Raw genomic sequence first — 21,190 nt, 5'->3', positions numbered from 1 at the left:
GAAGGTGAACACGAGTTGGTGGAGGGCCACACTTTGGGCGGTCAGGGGAGGTCTGTGAGGACTGTCATCTCCACCTGGACACGAGGACGAGTAAGGGATGTGGGGACAGCGTTCAGGCGAAGGCCTTTGGTGAATGAGAGGAACGGAGAGCAGGCCGGTGGGACTCTGCAGAGGGTGGGTGAGTGGGCGAGGTGGACGGGCCAGGTCATGCCGAGCCTGAAGGTCTTGGGGAGCTGGGACAGAGCTGCAGCCCATTGGGGAAAGGAAGGAGGTATCTTCCCGTCAGAAAACGGGGAAGGGGTGGCGCAAGAGGAAGTGCTTGGGACGCACGACGTCAATGTCCCTGTCCCAAGAGGGCAGGGGCACCACTACCTCCCGGGTTGGTTGTGTGGACTAAGGGCGATGACGAAGCGGGGTGCGGGCGTACGGCCTGGGGGCTCCCCGCCCTGGGCGGCCCAGCTCCCGGATACCGGGCCGCGTCTCCCTCCGGGCCGCGCGGGGGCGCTGTGGCCCGCCGGCGGCCCGGGGCGCTGCCTGGTCGCGGCTGGGGGCGGAGGGGCGGCCGCGGGGAGGGAGGCGGGAAGAGCGCGGCACTTCCGCTAGCCGCTCGCTCGCCGGCCGCTCCTGGAGGCGGCAGCGGGAGCGGAGGGACCGCGCGGCCCGGGGACCGCATTCCCCGGCCCCCCTCCGCCCCACGCGGCCCGGACCATGGACGCCAGGTGGGGGGCGCTAGGGGAGCGGCGGGCCCACGTGACCGAGCCCCCGGGCCACGTGACTGCCGCTGCTGGGCACGGAGGGGCCGGGTGGGATCCCAGCTGCCCGGCGGCAGGCCCGCATAGCGGAGCCCGGGGCCGGCGGGGAGGGGGGGCGCGGCGTGGACTGGGCTTGTCCTCCTTGCGAGGGTCCGGGAGTGTCGGGCGGAGGAGTTGGGAACCCTGGCGCTCCGGCATCCTGGAGGGCGGGGTGGGAGGAGGGGGCGCCGCCTGTAGCCCGAACGGCTGGCCAGCGCTGGAGGGAACAGAGGGAACCTGTGTGGCCAGAGGGGCGGGTCCGCCCCCGAGGAGGGAGGGAGCCCCGCCTGGCCCGCGCCGGCCCCCCCCCCCCCCCAGGAGAGAGAGAGGCTCTTTGTCCGGGCTGGGCTGCAGCTGAGGGGGGCGGGGAGACTCCGGGCCCTTCTCCAGTGTAGTCCCCTCCGGAGGGCCGAGTGGATGAGGAACGGCACCCTAATCCTTACGTCCGCTGTCCCCGCAGGTGGTGGGCAGTGGTGGTGCTGGCTGCGCTCCCCTCCCTGGGGGCAGGTGGGGAGACCCCCGAAGCCCCTCCAGAGTCATGGACGCAGCTGTGGTTTTTCCGCTTTTTGGTGAATGCTGCTGGCTATGCCAGCTTTATGGTACCTGGCTACCTGCTGGTGCAGTACTTCAAGCGGAAGAACTACCTGGAGACAGGTGTGTGTGCCGAAAGGGTGGGGAAGCGTGCCAGGTCCCTATTATGAGTGCTGACCAGCAGTCCAGATTGGGTTGTGGCTTGGGAAGGGAGGGAGGGATGCCTGCAGGCCTGACAGCAGGGCCGCTGGCTGCTCTGGGCAAGAGGAGGTGCTGGGGAGAATACTGGCTCTTGACCTTGGTTGCCTGTTTTTTAGGCAGGGGTCTCTGCTTTCCCCTGGTGAAAACTTGTGTGTTTGGCCATGAGCCCAAGGCCTCTGATGAGGTTCCTCTGGCTTCCCGGACCGAGCCGGCAGAGACCACTCCCACTTGGCAGGCCCTGAAGCTGCTCTTCTGTGCCGCGGGGCTCCAGGTAGGTAGGCAGGCTCTGCCTCTCTTCCTGGGTTGGGCCCCAGGACAGGTACGGTGGGGAACCAAAGTTTTCACCCTGCCAGCCCCCCGCGGTTTGCTGGCTGTGTTAACATGGCCCCCTCTTCCAGGGGGCGCATAGTACCACCATCTTAGAGGTGGTCGGGATAACCACTGTCTTGTCTTTCCCCCTTCCTCTTTCCCTCTTGTGTGATTTCTCCTGTGCCGTTACTACCCTTCCCCCTGCAGTGATGTCTCATATACTGCTAACCCACTGATCAAAGTTTGGGGAAGCCACGCAGCCCTCCCCCCACTACTGCATGTGACAGGGAGCGAAGATAACGGAGTCCTGGCACTTCGGAGCGGGCACTACTAGTCCTACACGTGCCGCACAGGTGTCCAGTCTTACTCCCCGAATCCACTGAGGATAGACAGGAGGCTACATGGGATGGAGTCTGCTTTAACTACCCTCCTGTGGGGCAGACAGGGTCTGGGCATGCCTAAAGCCCCTGTCATCGTTTCACACACACTTGATCCTTCCGAGGTGAATCCAGGCTCTGGAGGGGAGAGGAAACTTCTGGTTATTACAGAGGGACCAACATACGTACGCTGTCCTTTGAATCATCTAGACCTTTTCTGAGGAAGAGGGAGGTCGAAATCTTTCGGGCCACCTTCTCCTCCTCTTACCTTCTCGGTCCTCGTTCCTCCCCGCCCCTCCCTCCAGGTGTCCTACCTGACTTGGGGAGTGCTGCAGGAGAGAGTGATGACCCGCAGCTATGGGGCTACTGCCACCTCGCCAGGTGAGCGCTTCACGGACTCCCAGTTCCTGGTGCTGATGAACCGGGTGCTGGCCCTGCTGGTGGCTGGCCTCTGCTGCATCCTCTGTAAGCAGCCCCGGCACGGAGCGCCCATGTACCGGTACTCCTTTGCCAGCCTGTCAAACGTGCTCAGCAGCTGGTGTCAGTATGAAGCTCTCAAGTTCGTCAGCTTTCCCACCCAGGTGCTGGCCAAGGCCTCTAAGGTGATCCCGGTCATGCTGATGGGAAAGTTGGTGTCTCGGCGCAGCTACGAACACTGGGAATACCTGACGGCCGGCCTCATCTCCATCGGGGTCAGCATGTTCCTGCTGTCCAGCGGACCGGAGCCCCGCAGCTCCCCGGCCACCACCCTGTCCGGCCTCATCCTGCTGGCAGGCTACATCGCCTTTGACAGCTTCACCTCAAACTGGCAGGATGCCCTGTTTGCCTATAAGATGTCTTCGGTGCAGATGATGTTTGGGGTCAATTTCTTCTCCTGCCTCTTCACGGTGGGCTCCCTGCTAGAGCAGGGGGCCCTCCTGGAGGGGACCCGCTTCATGGGGCGACACAGTGAATTTGCTGCGCATGCCCTTCTGCTCTCAGTCTGCTCTGCATGCGGCCAGCTCTTCATCTTCTACACCATCGGGCAGTTCGGGGCCGCCGTCTTCACCATCATCATGACCCTCCGCCAGGCCTTCGCCATCCTCCTCTCCTGCCTCCTCTACGGCCACACAGTCACTGTGGTGGGGGGTCTGGGGGTGGCTGTGGTCTTTGCTGCCCTCCTCCTCAGAGTCTATGCCCGGGGCCGACTAAAGCAACGGGGAAAGAAGGCTGTGCCTGTCGAGTCCCCTGTGCAGAAAGTTTGAGGGGCCTGAGAGATGAAGTCCAACAAGAACCTCACCGTACCAGTTTTCCTCTCCTACTGTAACTTTTGAGGCGGCTGGCTCAAGGTCAGAATGCAGGCTTTTAGTATCACAAACCAGCTCTGCAGGTTGGGGTTGAGTCCGGGAGTCAGCCTTCCCCTTTGCCTTAAGTCACCCGTCCTCCAGTAGGGATTCCTCTGAGCCCCAAGGTAGAGTAGAGGACCTTCCTCAATGGGTGGGAGGGGCTTGCTGAGAAGGCAGAAGCACCTTCTGAGGCCCCTCTCAAAATTCCCTGAAGGCTTGCCCTGTGGGCTCTGCCACCAACACACTTGTGCTTGTCCCCTACCTTGAATGGCCCACCCGTGCAGACTCCCTCCCAGAGACCTATGGAACTTACTCTGGTTGAGAAAAGCACAAGTGTTGTAGGCTCCAAGTGCTGCTTTCCCGGGAGTCCCTGAAAGACGGTGCTGTGCTGGGGGAGAAGGATAGGAGAGCCCTACCCAGCACCACCACCCTCTGCTCCTGGATCCCCAGGCTCTGCTCCAAGAGCCCATTGCAGGTTTTGGTACTTTGGAAATGTTAACTTTTTGCTCTAATTTTATTTTATTAAATTAAATTGCTGCAATGGTCTCGAGTCCCGTGTTTTCGTTGACTGAAGTATGTGCTTTAGGAAGGGGACAGAGTATTACATGCTGGTTTGTGGCTACCCTTTAGAGTCTGTTGGGGGACTTCAGAACTGCTAGATGGTTACAAGTGACTTCAGCTTTCAATGTACCAGAGTAACCGATTACCAGGATGAAAGCAGGTACAACTTGGAATAGGAAAGCAAAAGAAACTCAGAAGGCACCAGATCCACTTTACAAGGGAAAGCAGAACTGTATAAAACTGTATTTTCTTTATTTTGCATACTTTAACTTCAGAACAAAATAAACAAAAAAACCACAGTACACATCCAAACCCCTCATCAAATATAGGAAGGGATAGGCCCGAGGCCCTTGTATCCTGCCTCAGACAAAGACAGGAGGGGGAAAAAAAACAAAACACTAGACATCAGCAGAAGGAACCAGGTGAACCGAGGCCACTCAGGGCCGCGGGGAAGCCATGGGGACACTATACAGAGGGCACAGGTCTGCAGGTAGAAACTAATCTACTTCTTCCATGCGGGACGCATCCTCATCACCCTCAAGGGGAGGGATCTCCTCAGGAACAGCAGCACTGGGTTCCTCTGCACTTACTTCGTCTTCGTCAATACCTGTTAAGTAGGAAAGAACGCCACGTGAATGTCAACCCGAATACCATTAAGTCAAATCTGTCCCTCAGAGCCTAGTTTACCCAACTCCTAGCCACACTCTGGTGTAACAAAGATACTCACCCAGGCCTAGCTTGATCATGCGGTAAATTCGGTTGGAGTGGGTCTGGGGATCCTCCAGTGAGAAGCCAGAAGAGAGCAGTGCGGTTTCAAACAGGAGCACCACCAGGTCCTTGACAGCCTTGTCATTCTTGTCCGCCTCTGCCTTCTGCCGTAGTGTCTCCACAATGGGGTGGTCAGGATTAATCTCCAGGTGCTTTTTGGCCATCATATAACCCATTGTAGAGTTGTCCCGAAGTGCCTGGGCTTTCATGATCCGCTCCATGTTGGCCGTCCAGCCGTAGGTGCTCGTCACAATGCAGCAGGGTGAAGACACTAGCCTGTTTGAGATGGTCACCTGTGGATAATGACAAAAACTTATGTTTATGTTAAATCTGATTACCATTTCCAAGCTAAGATGATGGTATGTTAAGTTCTATTCTCAGAAGAAACACTTCATGGTTCCCAAATATTTATAAAAATACCAACCCACCTGCCTGGTAAAAGCAGCGAAAGGGGAAAGAAAGAAGCTCTGCACAAATCAGGCGACCTAAAACTACTAACTGTGTAGCACCACAAGATTCTGAGGGAAACAGCTCTAAAGCATTTACAAACTACATCCTAGTCCCAGAACCGCTTACCTTCTCAACCTTCTTATCCAGTATTTCTTTCATAAGTTTGCAGAGGTTCTCAAACTTGGCCTTGCTCTCTTCCATCTTCTTTTTCTCCTCTTCATCCTCAGGTAGCTCCAGGCCCTCCTTGGTAACGGAGACGAGACTCTTCCCATCAAACTCCTTGAGCTGCTGCACGCAGTACTCATCGATGGGCTCAGTCATATACACTACCTCGAAGCCCCGCTTCCGCACCCGCTCCACAAAAGCGGAGTTGGCAACCTGCTCTTTGCTCTCGCCTGCAGGGTTGAGAGAGACTCAGGGATCAGAATGCCGCCTACCGGTTCCCAGGTATTCCTAAACGTCCTCCCTATTTCCTTATACCCCCATGAGGCTTTGATCAGACCCAGGCTCCAACATACCAGTGATGTAATAGATGGACTTCTGGGTCTCCTTCATGCGAGAGACATACTCCGAAAGAGAAGTCATCTCATCTCCAGACTGGGAGGTGTGATAACGCAGCAGCTCAGAAAGACGACGCCGATTAGTGGAGTCCTCATGGATTCCAAGCTTCAAAGGTGGAAAGAAAACGATCTTACTTGTAAATAATCTGTTACTCTCTAGGTGAATGAAAAAAACCCTCCATCTTAATTAATAAGTAAGCATTGGCTACTTCCGTACCTTCAAGTTTTTAGAGAATGCCTCATAGAACTTCTTATAGTTCTCCTTGTCTTCTGCCAGTTCAGAGAAGAGCTCAAGGCACTTCTTTACGATGTTTTTGCGAATGACCTTCAAGATTTTGCTCTGCTGGAGCATTTCTCGGGAGATGTTTAGGGGCAAGTCCTCAGAGTCCACCACACCACGGATGAAATCTGCAATCAGGAAGAAAATGGGAGTTAATGTAGACAGGGTCATCTAAGTTCAACAGGATCCACTTTCTCACTGAACCCGATTTCAAAAAAAAAAAAGACAAAACCTCCGTTTCCTGAGAGCACTATAGGACTTTACCCAACCAACTACATTCGGCCAAAAGGACACTCACTGAGATACTCCGGTATCAACTCATCACAGCTGTCCATGATAAACACACGGCGGACATAGAGCTTAATGTTGTTCTTTTTCTTCTTGTTCTCAAAAAGGTCAAAAGGAGCCCGACGGGGGATGAACAGCAATGCCCTGAATTCCAGCTGACCTTCCACAGAGAAGTGCTGAAAGAAATTCAAAGTAAGCCAGTAGTGTATTTCAAGATACACCTTTAAGTCCCAACATCACATCATTCACTGAATTGTCTGGAACAGAGATCTTCCCTAAGCACTGATGACAGAACAGACATCATAGGACCTCTTTTGAAAAAATTAAACTCCTGTGCCCCAAACTGATCCACAATGGTACTGCTATGTATAATCCTGGGATTAATGAGTTAACAGTCCTATCAGGAACCTGCCAGAGAGACAAAGTGAGGTCACTGAGATGTCCTTTCTTTACCCTAAAAGGGTCATCAACAAGTGAAAAGACATGGATCCATGGCAGTCAGTTCCCACCACCAAACAGTTGGGCAAGTTCCATGGTCTACTACCAGCAACCCCGTTCTGCCTGCTCTTCCTATTCAATCAACATGCAAGGCTTCTCACCTTGACTGCCAAGTGGTCCTCCCAGTCATTCGTAAGGCTCTTGTAAAACTCTCCATATTCCTCCTGGGTGATGTCGTCAGGGTTTCTGGTCCAAATGGGCTTGGTCTTGTTCAGTTCTTCCTGATCAATGTATTTCTCCTTAATCTTCTTTGTTTTCTTCTTCTTGTCCTTCCCACTATCATCCTCCTCATCTGAGCCCACATCTTCAATCTTGGGCTTCTCCTCATCATCTTTATCTTCCTCTTCTTTCTCACCTTTCTCCTCCTCTGCCTCATCATCACTGATTTCTTTCTCTCGTTCCTTCTCCAGCTGAAAGTACAAAAGACAGTAGTTCCAGACTTCAGAAACCAAAACCGGGGACCTTGGAACTCCCCGAAAGAGCAGACATACACGTGAGGAGTACCAGTCCATACTCACATAAAGAGTGATGGGATAGCCTATGAACTGTGAGTGCTTCTTCACCACTTCTTTGACACGTCTCTCCTCTAAGTATTCTGTCTGGTCTTCTTTAAGATGGAGGATCACTTTGGTGCCCCGGCCAATGGGCTCACCTAGGAGTTAATCACAGAGTATAAAAAATGAAGCTAAATGCAGACCTGTCATCAACGACTCCACAGGTAACACCCTCAAGATCTCCATTACAGGTTTCCCCAGAATTCTAACCCAGACAACCTAATAGGAAAGCCGTCTTACCATGGTCTGCACGTACAGTGAAGGAGCCCCCAGCAGAAGACTCCCAGGCATACTGCTCATCATCGTTGTGCTTTGTGATAACAACCACTTTCTCTGCCACCAGATAAGCAGAATAAAAGCCAACACCAAATTGTCCAATCATGGAGATGTCTGCACCAGCCTGCCAGGAAATTTTACAAACAAGTTTAAAACAAAACAGCAAACCAAACATCCACAAAAATGGATGGCGTGCACCTAGCTGAAATACCACATACCTGGAGAGCCTCCATGAATGCTTTAGTGCCCGACTTGGCAATGGTTCCCAAATTATTTATGAGATCGGCTTTGGTCATGCCAATGCCGGTGTCCACTAGAGTCAGAGTGCGTTCCTGGGGGTTGGGGATGATGTCAATTTTGAGCTCTTTACCACTGTCCAACTTGGAAGGGTCTGTCAGGCTCTCATACCGAATCTTGTCCAAGGCCTGAAAACACAAATCTCATTTTTACAATTCTGCTTCCTAAAAGCCCAGCTCTTCGTCCAAAAGAATACGACTTTTTATTCCCAAATAGCATCAATTTTGATTACCCACTCCCAAACTTGGCGTGTAAGAGCCACATACAGTTGGGGCACCTGACTCTTGATTTTGGCTCAGGTCATGATCTCAGTTTGTGGGTTCAAGCTCCGTGTGTTGGGCTCCATGCTGACTGCTCAGAGCCTGCTTGGGATTCTCCCTCTCTCTGCCCCTCCCTCACTCTCAAAATAAAACTTAGAACACAAAAAGAACCATTTACAGTTACAATAGCCCGTCTATCCACATCAACGTTTTCAGAATAGCAGCCCCACAAAATACCAAACCGCGCTTCTCTTTTCCGGAGTGCTGAAAACAAAAACCACAAATGAAGCTGCCCACACCACTCACATCAGAAGCGTTACTGATCAACTCCCGAAGGAAAATTTCCTTGTTGGAATAAAAGGTATTGATGATGAGGGACATGAGTTGGGCAATTTCTGCCTGGAAGGCAAATGTCTCCACCTCCTCCTCTCCATGGTGCACTTCCTCAGGCATCTAAAATGAGAACAATCAAGAATTACAAAAGAACTGGATGGCTCCACATTTAACACTTCAAGTTCTCCCCGGTCACAGCGGAAGACTCAAAGAGACTTAGTCCAAGCTGTTTTAATCCAGGTAATGAACATATTCCTCAAAAACCGTAGCGCCTTTTCTTTAAAGACTTCTCTTAGTGGGAATCCAACTTAGAAAGAAAAATAAAAAGCTGCTTCACCACAATACACAAGGTCAAGCTTTTTGAAAAGGTATTTTGAAACCAAACTGCTCTTAACTGATCTGTGGGACCCAAAACCTCAGCATCACCTGGTAGCCTGTTCAAAATGCAGATACTGGGCCCAACCCAGGAATAGGAATAACAACTCCAGGTAACCCAAACTCAGGTGAAGGAGAAAACCACCTACTACGTTTCCACCACCTTTTTTGTTACAAAATCCAATAGCCCAAGGTGAGCGATTTCATGTTAAATGGCCAGTAATCCGGAATTGGCTCTCTTCAATTGACAATCTCCCACATCAAAAGCTCACGTGGGATTGCTGCCTCACAGGATAGAAGATAACCCAAGAGACCGGAAGATACCCGCCCAAGAGGCTAAGACAAAGAACGGATAAAGCACCCCTCAACACATGTGGCTGCAATATAGAACGAAACCAAACACAACTAAGATGGTGGCCGTAGACGGCTGGGCAGACCCTCGTCACTGCCGGACATGCGTTGGCCAGGGCCACGCGAGGAGGGGGCGCCACCGCGCAGCCTCCCTTCGCCCCAGCATCCGGGCACCAGGGCGGGGCGCCGGGCTCCAGAAGCTTCCAGAACAATCTCAGCTCTCTGGGAGGGGCGGGGGAGGAAAGGGCCCATGAATCTTCCAGAGCCTGCCCCCTCCTCTCCCCTCCCCCTCACCGGGACTGCAGAAAAGCTCTGGAAAGAAAGAACGGCGGACCAGAGCCGGCCGTAATCGTTCCTTGCCGAAAAACCTCACATAAAGGAATAGAAAGCCCTGGAAAAATGCGTCCCACGGAAGAGATGGCAAAGCCAGGCCAGCACCAGGCTGTGCTGAGTCACGTCCAGCGCGCACACCCACCACCCTTGGGGACCCTCCGGCGCCCCGTAGCCGCGTCCGGAAGTGGAGGGGCAAACATGGCAGCGTCCCGGGCCGGCGCGGACACCACGTGCAGCTGCCCACTACCCCAAGCCCACTCCGCGGCCCACCTCCCCTCACGGCTAGTTGCCGTCTGAGGGAAACGCCGCACCAAAGCACGGATGAAAAAACTAGCCCAACTCTCGAGAGCCCTGTCCCATCCACACACCCCAAAAATTCTGAGTTGACCTATCCCAAGACCGCTCCAACACGACAAAATCTAGGCTTTGAAAAGGAAACGATGGACGAAAGCAACACGTAAGGACAATCCAATCAGAAACACCTGAAAGGAACCAATGACCTTACCTTCAAGGAGAAGAGCTGTAAGCACTACAGACCACGGTGAGCAGGGACTAAGTCCGGCTCAAAATCCGCAACAAGGCTGCGCGGGGGTGACTCAAGAGAGCGGCTGTTCGCCCCCAGTGGCCCTATATACGGCGAAGCACAGACCAGCTGCCCGTCCCCGAATCCCTCCGCCTTAAAGGAGGATGCGGGTCAGCCCGGCACCTGCCGCTGCCCGCCCACCTTGACGTCATGGTCCAAAATAGGGGAGGGGGCGGGGAAGGGCGGAAGCAACCGGTCTCAGTCTCCGCCCTGAGAGCACGCGCAAGTACCGCTTTTCGTGGCCGCATCTCCGTACTCCCAAGGCTCGACCACCGTCCAAGAACTAGAGATTGAGAATGCTCACATGACATAAACGAGGGATCTAGTGGCGAGGATCCCACTGACCTCCCTATAAACCCCTAATACAGGCGCCTCCACACATAAGTGTCCTGGCCAAGAGGAAGACCAAAAGTGGATAGAAAGGCCAACCACTCCGACCTCGACTCCCAGGTTCGACTTCCTTGCTAGAATCTGCCCTACACATGCCTACAGCCCAATAAGGGAAAAGGGCTTTCCTTAGGGACAGTGCAGAATTCGAGATCTAACTTCACGCAGCCCCGGGAGCCCGGTCCTCCCTCGGGGAGGAGAAAGAGCCAGCGTTTTGCAGCGGGGCGTGGCTCCTGGTGGGGGGGGGGCGGGGGGAAGGGCGCCGGCTCGGGCTAGCAGTGGGACTCTTTGCCCGCGCCCGGCGGAAGGAGCGACGACGGCGGTACTGCGATTACTTCCAGCAGTTTCCAGACCCGCCTTGGAGGTACCGCCCCCACCCCGCCCCTTTCCTCCAGGCTCCGCCCCGCCCTCTGCGGCCTGGTCCTGTCTCTGCAGCTGCTTGTGTTACCCCCTAGGAATCGGCCGGGGTCCCCGGGGAGCAGGGGGTGGGCTGTCCCAATCCTATTTACCGTCTAAAGCCGCTGGCGGGACCCTATTATCCACCTGCCAGGCCCAGCTAGCTCGGCACTCCCTCGGGAGTGGGATGGAGCAAAAAGGGAGTGATTGACCTTCCCCCAATCCCTTCCCCATCAATCACATAGCACAGGGCTGTTGGGGCGGCTGTGCTGACGCGCCTTCAGCGAGCGGAGACTGGGGACGACTTGGCCACCGGGGGGACCCTCCCCAACTCCTGCAGTCGCCCACGTGTGTAGAACACAGAGACATGCGTCTCCCCAGCGTGAGCATATCGAGCTGTTTTCTCAATCTGGTTTCGTTTTTGGCCCTCTTCGCTCCTGCAGCTGCCAGACCGGAGGAGCAGAGGGTCTCCAGGGACCCCTGCAGGGTGGCAGGGGCTCCTGGAGGGCGCTTGAAGACGCTTCCCAGAGAGCAGCCCGTTGAAGGCTGCCAGAAATTGTTCCTCTTCAGATGTGGCGCCGGAGCTCCCAAGCCGTTAGCCTGCCCAGGGAGCTGTGGGACGCCATACTTCGCTCGGCTCTACCCCTTTTGTGTGCCCTTCAGATGGAAAGCTGTCCTTGTCTATCCAAGGCCTCATCTTGGAATCCTGTTGGGCCCACAGCCCCTCCGGAAGAGAATGGCCACTTCCTGCTCTGTGACATTGTAGGTGTCCATCAACTGCTTTCTTGGCCCACTGTGTCCGCCGCTGGAATGCTGGGGAGGGGTTCCTCCCCTACCTCACCCCCACCCCCAGCCCCACAGCCCTCCCTCATCAGCCCTGGTGCCCCATCTTCCTTCCTTTGTATTTTCTTTATGTGTCGAATTCCGAAGAATAAAGGATCCTTGCTTTCCTCATCCTTGCCCCAGGCTTAGCACCACCCCAATTGTATTTTTCCTTGCTCTTCTTTCCTTCCTTGTGGAGTGTGAGAAGCCGGTGGCTAGGAGAATTTAATGGGTTTGGGAAGGGGTGTGGGTGCTACTCCCAGAAATGCCCCAGGATTCTCTGTTCCTGATCTAAATCTCAAACCAAGAGTGTCCTCCCTCAATATACCTTCTTTTCCTCTGGGCAGAAGGGCTCTAGCTAATGAAACATCTCCCTAGTTGACAAAAAGCATTCACACCATTTCACCATCCTGTGAAGAGGTAAAAGCGAGTCTCCACATTCTATGAACTGGGGAAGCAAGGCTTCAATGAGGACAGTGAGCTCAGAGCCTTTGCACTAACCCTTGCTCCCTGCTCCAGGAATGGAGTGGGGATGCTGTCTCCCCTCCCAGGACCCAAGTCCAAAGCAGAGCAGAAATCACGTGATGATCAGTATTAGGACCAGAGACTCCTCGCGGGTCTCCTAATGGGAAGATCTCAAATCTTGCACTAGCACAGAATTTCTGGAAGGCTTTTCTTCTGGAAGCCTTCTCCTACTCACTGACACTAACTTAAGCTCCCACAGTGAGTGCCTGGGGATGCAAAAATGCATAAACAAGACGGAGGTTTCAGTCCACAGGGCGCTGTGGCAGGCAGCTCAGCCTGGGGAAGGGGCAGGCTTAGGGCCAAGACTAGTCAGCCCATGACACAGGTCTATTCCCGGAAGAGGGAAAAGCATGGAAAGGCACAGCCCTGACAGAAGGACCATAGCCTAGGAGCCCCTGAAGGAGGCGGAAGAGCTAAAAGTAGCCCTGCAGGCAGGGTTCAGGTCACAGAGGGCCACGAATGCCATGTTAAGATGCTCTGACCTTGGGGCGCCTGGGTGGCTCAGTCGGTTGAGCGTCCGACTTCGGCTCAGGTCATGATCTCACGGTCCGTGGGTTCGGGTCCCGCGTCGGGCTCTGTGCTGACAGCTCAGAGCCTGGAGCCTGTTTCAAATTCTGTGTCTCCTTCTCTCTGTGACCCTCCCCCGTTCATGCTCTGTCTCTGTCTCAAAAATAAATGTTAAAAAAAAAAAAAAAAAAAAGATGCTCTGACCTTAACTTAGACTGGAGGAAGCCATGGAGGCTGTCAAAGCTTAAAACCCTCTAGATCTCCGGAGTCCTATTCCCAGGAGCACTTGCAATGCCTATTGCTCCCAAGATACCCTTTATTCCTGACCAGGCCTCAAAGACCCAGCCCAACCTTCTGTCGTTGGAGGGTAGCCAGTTGAAGCAAGAGTTGACCAACTGTAGCCTGCAGCTGGTGGGCCTGTTGCTTGCTTTTAGATGGCTTATGGGTGAGAATGGTTTTTACATTTTTTTAATTGTGGAAAAAAATCAACAGAAAGATACTGTTTTGGCCTGTGAAAAGTACGTGAAATTCGGATGTGTGTTCATAAAGTTTTACTGAAACATAGCCACCCTTGTTTGGATGTTGTCTTTGGCTGCTTTTATGCCGCAGTGGCAGAGTTGATGGTGTGGCAGAGACCATAGAGCATGCAAAGTCTAAAATATTTACTCTCTTACCTTTTACGGAGAAGACTTACAGACCCCTAATCTAGCCTAAAGCGAAGTGGGGTCTTGGAGGATGCACAGAGACTTAGCTGCTGCTCAGACTAGGAATTCTCCCAATTAGGCTGTGCCACTGGCCTTTCAGGGGGATCAGGGAGGCCAATGAGGGTTGCTAAGAGGCAGTAGATGAATCAAGCAACCAAAGGCATCGGGACATCAGAGGTTGTATACGAGTGAGGGGTAGCTCTGGATCCTTAACTCCCAGAACAAACTGGCTTCCCGAACTCAGTGGCTGCCAGATGTGTCCTGTCAGTTCTGGTTCTTCCCAGTTCCATGAGGCTTATAATCTCTGAACTCCGGCGGGGGTGGGGGGGAGTGGGGAATACCCTAAACTGACATCCTCACAGGCCAATGGACCTGATGTTTAGAGATGTGGGACAATTGAGCCAGTCTGCATGACCAGCCTGGGCCCCACCTCTTTGCCTCAGTTTCCACATCCTGTTGGGACATGAGAAATCTCACAACTCTCACCCACTTGATTGTTAGTACTATGCTTTTTGTTTGTTTTTTTCGTTTTTTGTTTTTGATGCAATGGCAATGGAAAATTTCCTTCATTTTGTTTCCTGAAGAGTTTGAAAAGCAATTGACTTTTGTTTATTGGTCCTACAACTTGGTAAACTACCTTATTAATTCTTAATTTGTCTGGTTTTTTTTTTTAATTTATTCATTTTGAGAGGGGGGAGGGACAGAGAGAGAGAGAGAGAGAGAGAGAGAGAGAACACCAAGCAGGCTCTGCACTGTCAGCACAGAACCCTACATGGGGCTTGAACTCACGATCTGTGAGATCATGACCTGAGCAGAAACCAAGAGCCAGAATCTTAACTGACTGAGCCACCCAGGTGCCCCTGTTTTTTGTTTTTTAAGTACAACCCTATCTATCATCTGAGAACAATGACAGTTTGGAATCTCCCTTTCTAATCCTTGTATCTCTTATTTCTTCTTATACTGCACCAGCTAAAACCTGCAAGACAATGGTGAGTGGAAACAGTGATTCTGGGCATCCCTATCTCATTTCTGATCAGGAAAGGAATGCTTTTAATATTTCACCATTGAGCACAATACTCTTTCTATTCCTAAGTTGTTATAACTTTTAATTGGAACAAGTATCTGATTATTTTCCTGCATCTATTGAGACTATTGTTTTAAAAAAATTCCCTTTGTTGGGGCGCCTGGGTGGCGCAGTCGGTTAAGCGTCCGACTTCAGCCAGGTCACGATCTCGCGGTCCGTGAGTTCGAGCCCCGTGTCAGGCTCTGGGCTGATGGCTCGGAGCCTGGAGCCCGTTTCAGATTCTGTGTCTCCCTCTCTCTCTGACCCTTCCCCGTTCATGCTCTGTCTCTCTCTGTCTCAAAAATAAATAAATGTTAAAAAAAAAAAAAAAATTCCCTTTGCGCGGGGTGCCTGGGTGGCTCAGTTGGTTGGGTGTCTGATTCTTGATCTTAGCTCATGGTCTTGCAGTTCGTGGGTTCAAGACCCACCCTGAGCACACACGCCGGCAGTGTGGATTCTGCTTGGGGTTCCAATCTCTCTCTGACTCTCCCCTGCTCTCTCTCTCTCAAAATAAATAAATAAACTTTAAAAAAATTCCCTATGGGGTGGTGCCTGGGTGGCTCAGTCGGTTAAGCATCTGACTCTTGATATGGGCTCAGGTCATGATCTCACGGGTTTGTGGGACTGAGCCCCACTCGGGCTCTGTGCTGATAGTATGGAGCCTGCTTGGGATTCTCTCTTCTCCTTCTCTGCCCTTCCCCTTGTGGCCTTCCCCAGCATTTCCTTGCTCTCTCTCAAAATAAATAAACACTTAAACATTTAAAAAAAAAAATTAAAAATTCCCTGTATTTACATGTTTAATTAATTAACAGACTCAATAATATTAAACAGAATTAGTCTATTTATTTAAAATTTTGATGAACTCACCTATAAAATAGCCTGAGTCTATTGTTTTCTGTATGGAAACATTTTTTTTTTTGTAATGGACAAACTATTTTTTTAATGTTTATTTTTGAGAGAGAGAAACAGTAAGAGCAGGGGTGGGGCAGAGAGAGAGGGAGACACAGAATCTGAGGTGTCAGCACAAAGTCCGAAGTGGGGCTGGAACTCACAAACCACAAGATCATGACCTGAGCTGAAGTCAGACACTTAACCAACTAAGCCACCCTGGTGCCCCTGTATGGAACCATTTTAACTAAGGACTCAACTTTTTTTTAAAGATCTTACTTTATTATTGTTTCTCTAAGATTTCATTTTGCTGTAATCCCTGCACCCAGTGTGGGGCTGGAACTCACGACCCCGAGATCAAGAGTCATATGCTACATTGACTAAGCCAGTGGCACCCCTCAATTTAAATGATATAGGACTATTCAGGTTTTCTACCTCTCTTTGAGTCAATTTTTCTGGATGTTTCTTGAAAGCTTTATTATGGCATACTCTTTTCTTTGATGATCTTTTCAATCTCTATTCTATCTAAAGTATGTCTTCTTTTTTATCCCTAAAATCGTTTCTCATGTCTTATCCCTTTTTTCTCATGATGAGTTTCACTAGAGATTTGTCTATTTTACTTATATTAATGTCCATATATTTGTTTTCTGCTTCTTCAGTTTCTTTACTTTCTTTCTTAAATTTCCACTAAATTTTTTATTATTTTTCTTTGGTTTTGTTCTTTTTGTATTAGCTTTAATATTTAGCACATTAAATTACAGACTTTCCCCTTTTTTGACATAAGAATTTAAGGCTACAGATTTATCTTCAAGTACCATTTTAGCTATATCCCATGTTTCCGTATATAGTATTTTTATTATAATTCAGTTTTAAGCATTTTCTGACTCCCTTATGGTATCTTCATTGATCAGCTTAAAAGCATTTAACATACTCTTTTGTATTTGAGATTTCTTTTGAAATGTGGTTAATATGTGTAAAAGTGCCATGTATGCTTGAAAAAAATATATGTTATCTAGTTGTTGGATAAAAGTCTAAATATGTTAAATCTATTAAGTCAAGCCAGTTAATTGTGCTGCTCAAAGCAAGCAAACAAACAAACAAACAAAAACACTTGGAGACTCCCCAGGACATAGTTTGGAGAAGGCAGAAGTCAAAAGTGGGGAGATCATACAAGGGTAGGGAAAAGGCAAGGTGTTCACATTTTCCGAGGTAGAATGATGGAATATGGGGGCTGAAGGCACAGGAGGAAGACCACTCTGGATAGAAGGGGGTCAAGAATCTGTTTTAGGCATGGTATGGGGCACCAATGAGAGAATGTCCAGGAGACAGAGGCTGATTGATGGTTGAAGTCATGGGCAAGAACAAAATTTCTCAGGGGAGTGTGGTGAAAAAGGCCAGAAGTTATGATCTAAGCCAGTCTGAAATAGTAAATGGGGCATTTTTGGTAACGTACTCTATTAATACACATATGCGTGTGTCTTGCCTCTCTGAGGGCCTAGTATTGGTGACCTGAGGGGTGTGACTGAGTCCTGCCTATCTTTGTTAACCCCAAATTGTCTGTAGTCCTCCTGATGCCCACCAGGTGTCCCTTTTTGTCTTGGGTGTTGTTCAGTATTCCCAGGTCCCTTTGAATAAGAGGGTAAAACTTGGGGTGCCTCGGTGGCTCAGTCGGCTAAACATTGGTTAATCATCTCACAGTTTGTAAGATCGAGCCCCTCGTCCAGCTCCATGCTGACAGTGCAGAGCCTGCTTGGGATTCTCTGCTTCTCTCTCTCTCTCTCTCTCTCTCTGCCACTCCTGGCCTTCCCCTCCCCCGCCCGCTGCTCAAGCACAGGGCGCACACACACATTGTCTCTCTCTCTCAAAATAAATAAACATTAAAAAAAATAAAAAGGTAAAACTTAACCCTGAATCAAGAGTAGATTTCAGGCCAGGGAAGGTGAGGGGGCGGGGTCCACCACAAACAACCCTGACCTACTTAACTGTTCTGCCTGCCACCTGTCCTGCCCCAGGCACAAGGCACTCTCCAAGAGGCAGTTCTCACCTGACTGGATTTCTGGGCCTGGTGCCTGCACCAGGTAAGGGATTGGCAGGACTGTGGTAGCACGACTGGGTGATGAAGAACTCATAAACAGGAGAGACTGGGATGAGACACCAGGACTTTGCTGCTTTCACCTGGGGAGGGTTACATGGGAGTTCCAGATCCTAGGAGGCTTGGGATCCTTGGCGATGTGAAAAGAGAACTGTCTGGAAAATTTTTTTGAAGGCAGGGGAGAAAGGTATACCAGGCCTGCATTTTAGTGCCACACTATCACTGGAGACCTGGCATGTCACCTCTTTCAATGTCTGGAAATTCTTCCGTCTCTCCATTCTGTCTGCATATCTGATACATGGACAGAGACAGAGATTTGCGTATACCCAGTGCTTTGCGGTTTACAAAATATTTTTCCACCCTTTAACCATTTCAGCTTCGGAAACCATTCCAGCTTCGGAAACCATTCCAGCGTTTCTGGACTACAATGGGCACAGCAGTAGGCAGAACACGGGGTTATTGAGAGATGGTTAGGTGACTACACATCTAAGACGTGAGCGGAGTAGTGGGTGAAAGCAAGAGTTGTTACCATCTCCGAGTTTAATGGCCCAGAGAGAGGCAATGCCAAGTGTGACTACCTTTGCTTCACAGACGAGCAGCTTCGCAAAGAAAAATGCCTGGCTCAAGGTCACCCAGGCTTACCGGTCAGTGGAGCTGGCCTCAAGATGACCAATCTGGTCTCCCACCCGCCACGGTGCATGTGTGAAGGGCCGCAGGTCCAGGCAGCACGCGGAACGGGTGACGTCACCGCGCCCCCCTCCCCCGCCCCTGGGCGGGGCTGAGCTGACTCCCGCTCCTGCGTTCCGCCCCCTGCGTCCGGTCCCGGTCCCGCCCCCGCCCAGCAGTTCTTGGGCCTTGCTAGGCGGGGGCCCGTGGGGCGTTTCTCCCTGGGAATACCTAGTGTGGGGGAAAATGAGGTTCGGCTCACAAGGCTCCGGGGGCTGAAGATGAGGCGAGGAACAGCGAGCCGCTTAGATGGGGGCGGGGAGCGCACCATACTGAGGCTCGTCCTAATGTTTCTTGGTGCCACGTGTCTCACCACGTGTCTCCAGGGTCCTCCCATCTTGCATCCAGGTTCTCTCACAGACTCCCTAAATCACCTTAGCGAGTCCATATATATATATATATATATATATATATACACATATGTATATGTGTATATATATATATATGTATGCGCGCGTGTGCTTGAGTATATGTGTGTATACATATATATATGTCTACATATACATGTGTGTGTGTGTGTCACCCCGTCTTAGGAACAAAGATCTGGGCCCCCGGGGGATGAGTGATTTGTCCTGGGTCACACAGGACAGGCAGGCCCTCTTTGGCAGGCCCAAGAGGAATTCTAGGCTCTGAATCGGAACCAACCCCACTGAAAGCCACCCCCGCCCTTTGTGGGGTCCTAGTGACTCATTTAGCATTTGCCCTGCAGTCTGGGGCCAGAATGCCAACCGGCTCATTGACGGAGCACCACGACTGCCAAGGCTATGGAGAGCTCTGGGCGAGCACCTCTTCTCTCAGAGGGGACCAGCGCAGGAAGCCTGGTCATTCGGAGATTAGCTAGAGGAGCCCAGCTAGGACACCTACCATTATGGGTTGGAGAGGGAGGACGTGGGTTGTGTTCACATGAGGTGTCCATCTCTACACTCACTGCCAACTTGCCCTAGAAACCAGATGGGCCTCACTGCCAGCCTGGCCTCCCTGTGGGACCACAATGGCTGGCTGACTTCCCTCAGGCTGACACTCTTCCTGCATGTCAAGACTAAGGTTTCAGGCAGGGCCTGCTGCCCAGAGAACAGGGCTCTTCGAGGTGATTCTGCATTTCTCTGATCATATCCATTCTGAATCATAAGCGTAGTTTAACATTCTGATTGTCTTCCCAATAGCTGGAATTTTCCCTTCAACCCCTCACCCATGATACTCCCTCACCACGCTCTTTCCAGATTAACCTCAAAGAATAGATACACAGATATATTCTAGCTTGTCAGCTATACCAGAGGCTTGACTTCTATTTTTTAGGGATCGCCGCCGATTTTACTGGGGTTCTTCACTCTTCCAAAGTTTAGAGCCCCAATTCATCCCAGGTTAAACAAAAGGGGAATTCCGATTTTGCAGTGGCAGCTACCCCAGGGTGGCCAGCAGCTAAATACAGACTGATACTTGAGGCAGAAAGGGCAGATGGAAGGAAGATGGTAATGAGCAAGTCCTGGGAGAGCCAGGGACACCTGGCTGATGCTCATGGTCAGCCCTTCCCCATCTCACAGGAAGCAAGTGCTAGAGGGAAAGTGGTGAAGTCTCATAGCAGAGGCCTGCCTCTTGAGGCGGTGGTGCCTTCAGAGCGCCTACTGCGGCCAGGAGCCATCACTGCAGAGGGCTAGGCCAGAGACCCGGGAGTTGTATTTTCTAACCCTCACCTCTGCAGTCTTCAGGTGAGGTCAGGAGAACAGAAACAAGTGAGACTGTAAATTCCTGGCATTTGCATTAGAAAACATTTTTTGAAAAAAATACTCTAGTGATTTGCTTCAACATCAACCTGAGTACAGAAGGAAGGAAAGTGAGATGATCTGAACGTTTTTTTCCTCCTTCAAATCATGGACAGGGTTGAGAGAAAACCACTTCACGCCCATCTCTATCCCATGAGCACAGGCAATGAAGTGAGTGCCACCGCACAGCTGAAGACAGGCATGTGAAGACTGTGTGGCAAGGGACAAGCAGATGCAGTGAAGGAAACAGCTTTTTTTTTTTTTTTTTTTAAAGGAAACAGCTTTTGAGGACCTCTGGGAGCCAAGGAAAGCACTTGTAGCTTGAAGAGTGAAAACATAAATAGAATGTGACCCTAACTTGAAAAACATGAATTCGATCGCTTCTCAGCCTTTTGGCTAAGATCAAGTGAAAAACACGAATTCTGTCTAGTAGCTGGAGTAAGTAAGGTAAGAGCATGACAGAAGTCAAGTCACAAAAGTTCCCAAAGCTCTGAGGTACAGAAGGGGAAGGAACTGCATGAACTGGCTGTCACTGCTGGCAGCGGTGGAGGACCAGGAAATGCTCAGCATGTTCCAGGGAGAGAGACTAACATAACATTAAGTCTGGTTGGGATCATTCTGTGGCCATGCATGGGATGGTCTGAAGGACACCTGGGCTGGAGTCCAGAGAGAGCAGGCAGAAGGTAGTGAAGAGACCCAGGGAAGAAACGCAGGGTTCTTGAGGGGCTGTTGGTGCCAGGGAAGGAGCACAATAGGCCTCTCAGTCTGGGGTACAATGGGGTGGTCAAGAAGGACTGAGAGATGGGGTGCCTTGGTGGCTCACTCGGTTGAGTATACAATTCTTGATTTTGGCTCAGGTCATGATCCCGGGTCATGGGATTGAGTCCCACATCATGCTCCATGCTGAGCGTGAAGCCTGCTTGGGATTCTTTTTCTCCCTCTCGAATTAAAAAAAAAAAAAAAAGAAAAAGAAAAAAAAAAAGAACTGAGGGAGAAAAGAGGAAGAGTGCAGATTTATT

At 51.2% G+C, this 21,190-nt stretch overlaps 2 protein-coding genes and 1 long non-coding RNA gene across 5 annotated transcripts; 2 read left to right on the top strand and 1 right to left on the bottom strand.

Annotated features, from left to right (window-relative positions):
• The first annotated feature begins 583 nt into the window (after positions 1-583).
• SLC35B2 (solute carrier family 35 member B2) lies at positions 584-4,075 on the top strand. 3 transcript variants are annotated; one of them, XM_058734114.1, is made up of 4 exons: positions 585-719; positions 1,252-1,445; positions 1,640-1,794; positions 2,515-4,075. In XM_058734114.1, exons 1-4 carry the CDS (start codon positions 709-711, stop codon positions 3,451-3,453), a joined length of 1,299 nt encoding a protein of 432 aa, XP_058590097.1. In that variant the 5' UTR covers positions 585-708; the 3' UTR covers positions 3,454-4,075. The 3 variants fall into 3 exon arrangements, with proteins under 3 accessions (XP_058590098.1, XP_058590097.1, XP_058590099.1); XM_058734115.1 differs by lacking the exon at positions 1,252-1,445 and having other exon boundaries at positions 584-719; XM_058734116.1 differs by lacking the exons at positions 585-719; positions 1,640-1,794 and having other exon boundaries at positions 1,365-1,445.
• A 226-nt stretch (positions 4,076-4,301) lies between these two features.
• HSP90AB1 (heat shock protein 90 alpha family class B member 1) lies at positions 4,302-10,347 on the bottom strand. Its single transcript, XM_058734105.1, has 12 exons — positions 10,224-10,347; positions 8,633-8,779; positions 7,988-8,194; positions 7,734-7,893; positions 7,458-7,591; positions 7,041-7,349; positions 6,452-6,617; positions 6,091-6,281; positions 5,832-5,979; positions 5,440-5,708; positions 4,823-5,156; positions 4,302-4,702 (listed from the first exon to the last, which is right to left on the bottom strand). Exons 2-12 carry the CDS (start codon positions 8,777-8,779, stop codon positions 4,593-4,595), a joined length of 2,175 nt encoding a protein of 724 aa, XP_058590088.1. The 5' UTR covers positions 10,224-10,347; the 3' UTR covers positions 4,302-4,592.
• A 7,243-nt stretch (positions 10,348-17,590) lies between these two features.
• LOC131514286 (uncharacterized) lies at positions 17,591-20,558 on the top strand. The gene is made up of 2 exons (XR_009263009.1): positions 17,591-17,671; positions 20,446-20,558. It is a non-coding gene; the product is annotated as an uncharacterized LOC131514286 (long non-coding RNA).
• Positions 20,559-21,190: the final 632 nt, after the last annotated feature.

This window comes from Neofelis nebulosa, chromosome 6 (assembly GCF_028018385.1).
Source record: "Neofelis nebulosa isolate mNeoNeb1 chromosome 6, mNeoNeb1.pri, whole genome shotgun sequence".
In the NCBI taxonomy this organism is placed as follows: domain Eukaryota; kingdom Metazoa; phylum Chordata; class Mammalia; order Carnivora; family Felidae; genus Neofelis; species Neofelis nebulosa.
The sequence above is the reverse complement of the archived record's forward strand: the minus strand, read 5'-3'. Positions and strand labels throughout refer to the sequence as shown.

Coding starts and splice junctions, on each gene's coding strand:
- SLC35B2 (XM_058734114.1), top strand. Junction 1,446..1,639: donor GAAGAACTACCTGGAGACAG/GTGTGTGTGCCG, acceptor CCTGTTTTTTAG/GCAGGGGTCTCTGCTTTCCC. Junction 1,795..2,514: donor TCTGTGCCGCGGGGCTCCAG/GTAGGTAGGCAG, acceptor CCCTCCCTCCAG/GTGTCCTACCTGACTTGGGG.
- HSP90AB1 (XM_058734105.1), bottom strand. CDS start 8,779: ATGCCTGAGGAAGTGCACCATGGAGAGGAGGAGGTGGAGACATTTGCC. Junction 5,157..5,439: donor TGGATAAGAAGGTTGAGAAG/GTAAGCGGTTCT, acceptor CATTATCCACAG/GTGACCATCTCAAACAGGCT. Junction 4,703..4,822: donor CATGATCAAGCTAGGCCTGG/GTGAGTATCTTT, acceptor CCTACTTAACAG/GTATTGACGAAGACGAAGTA.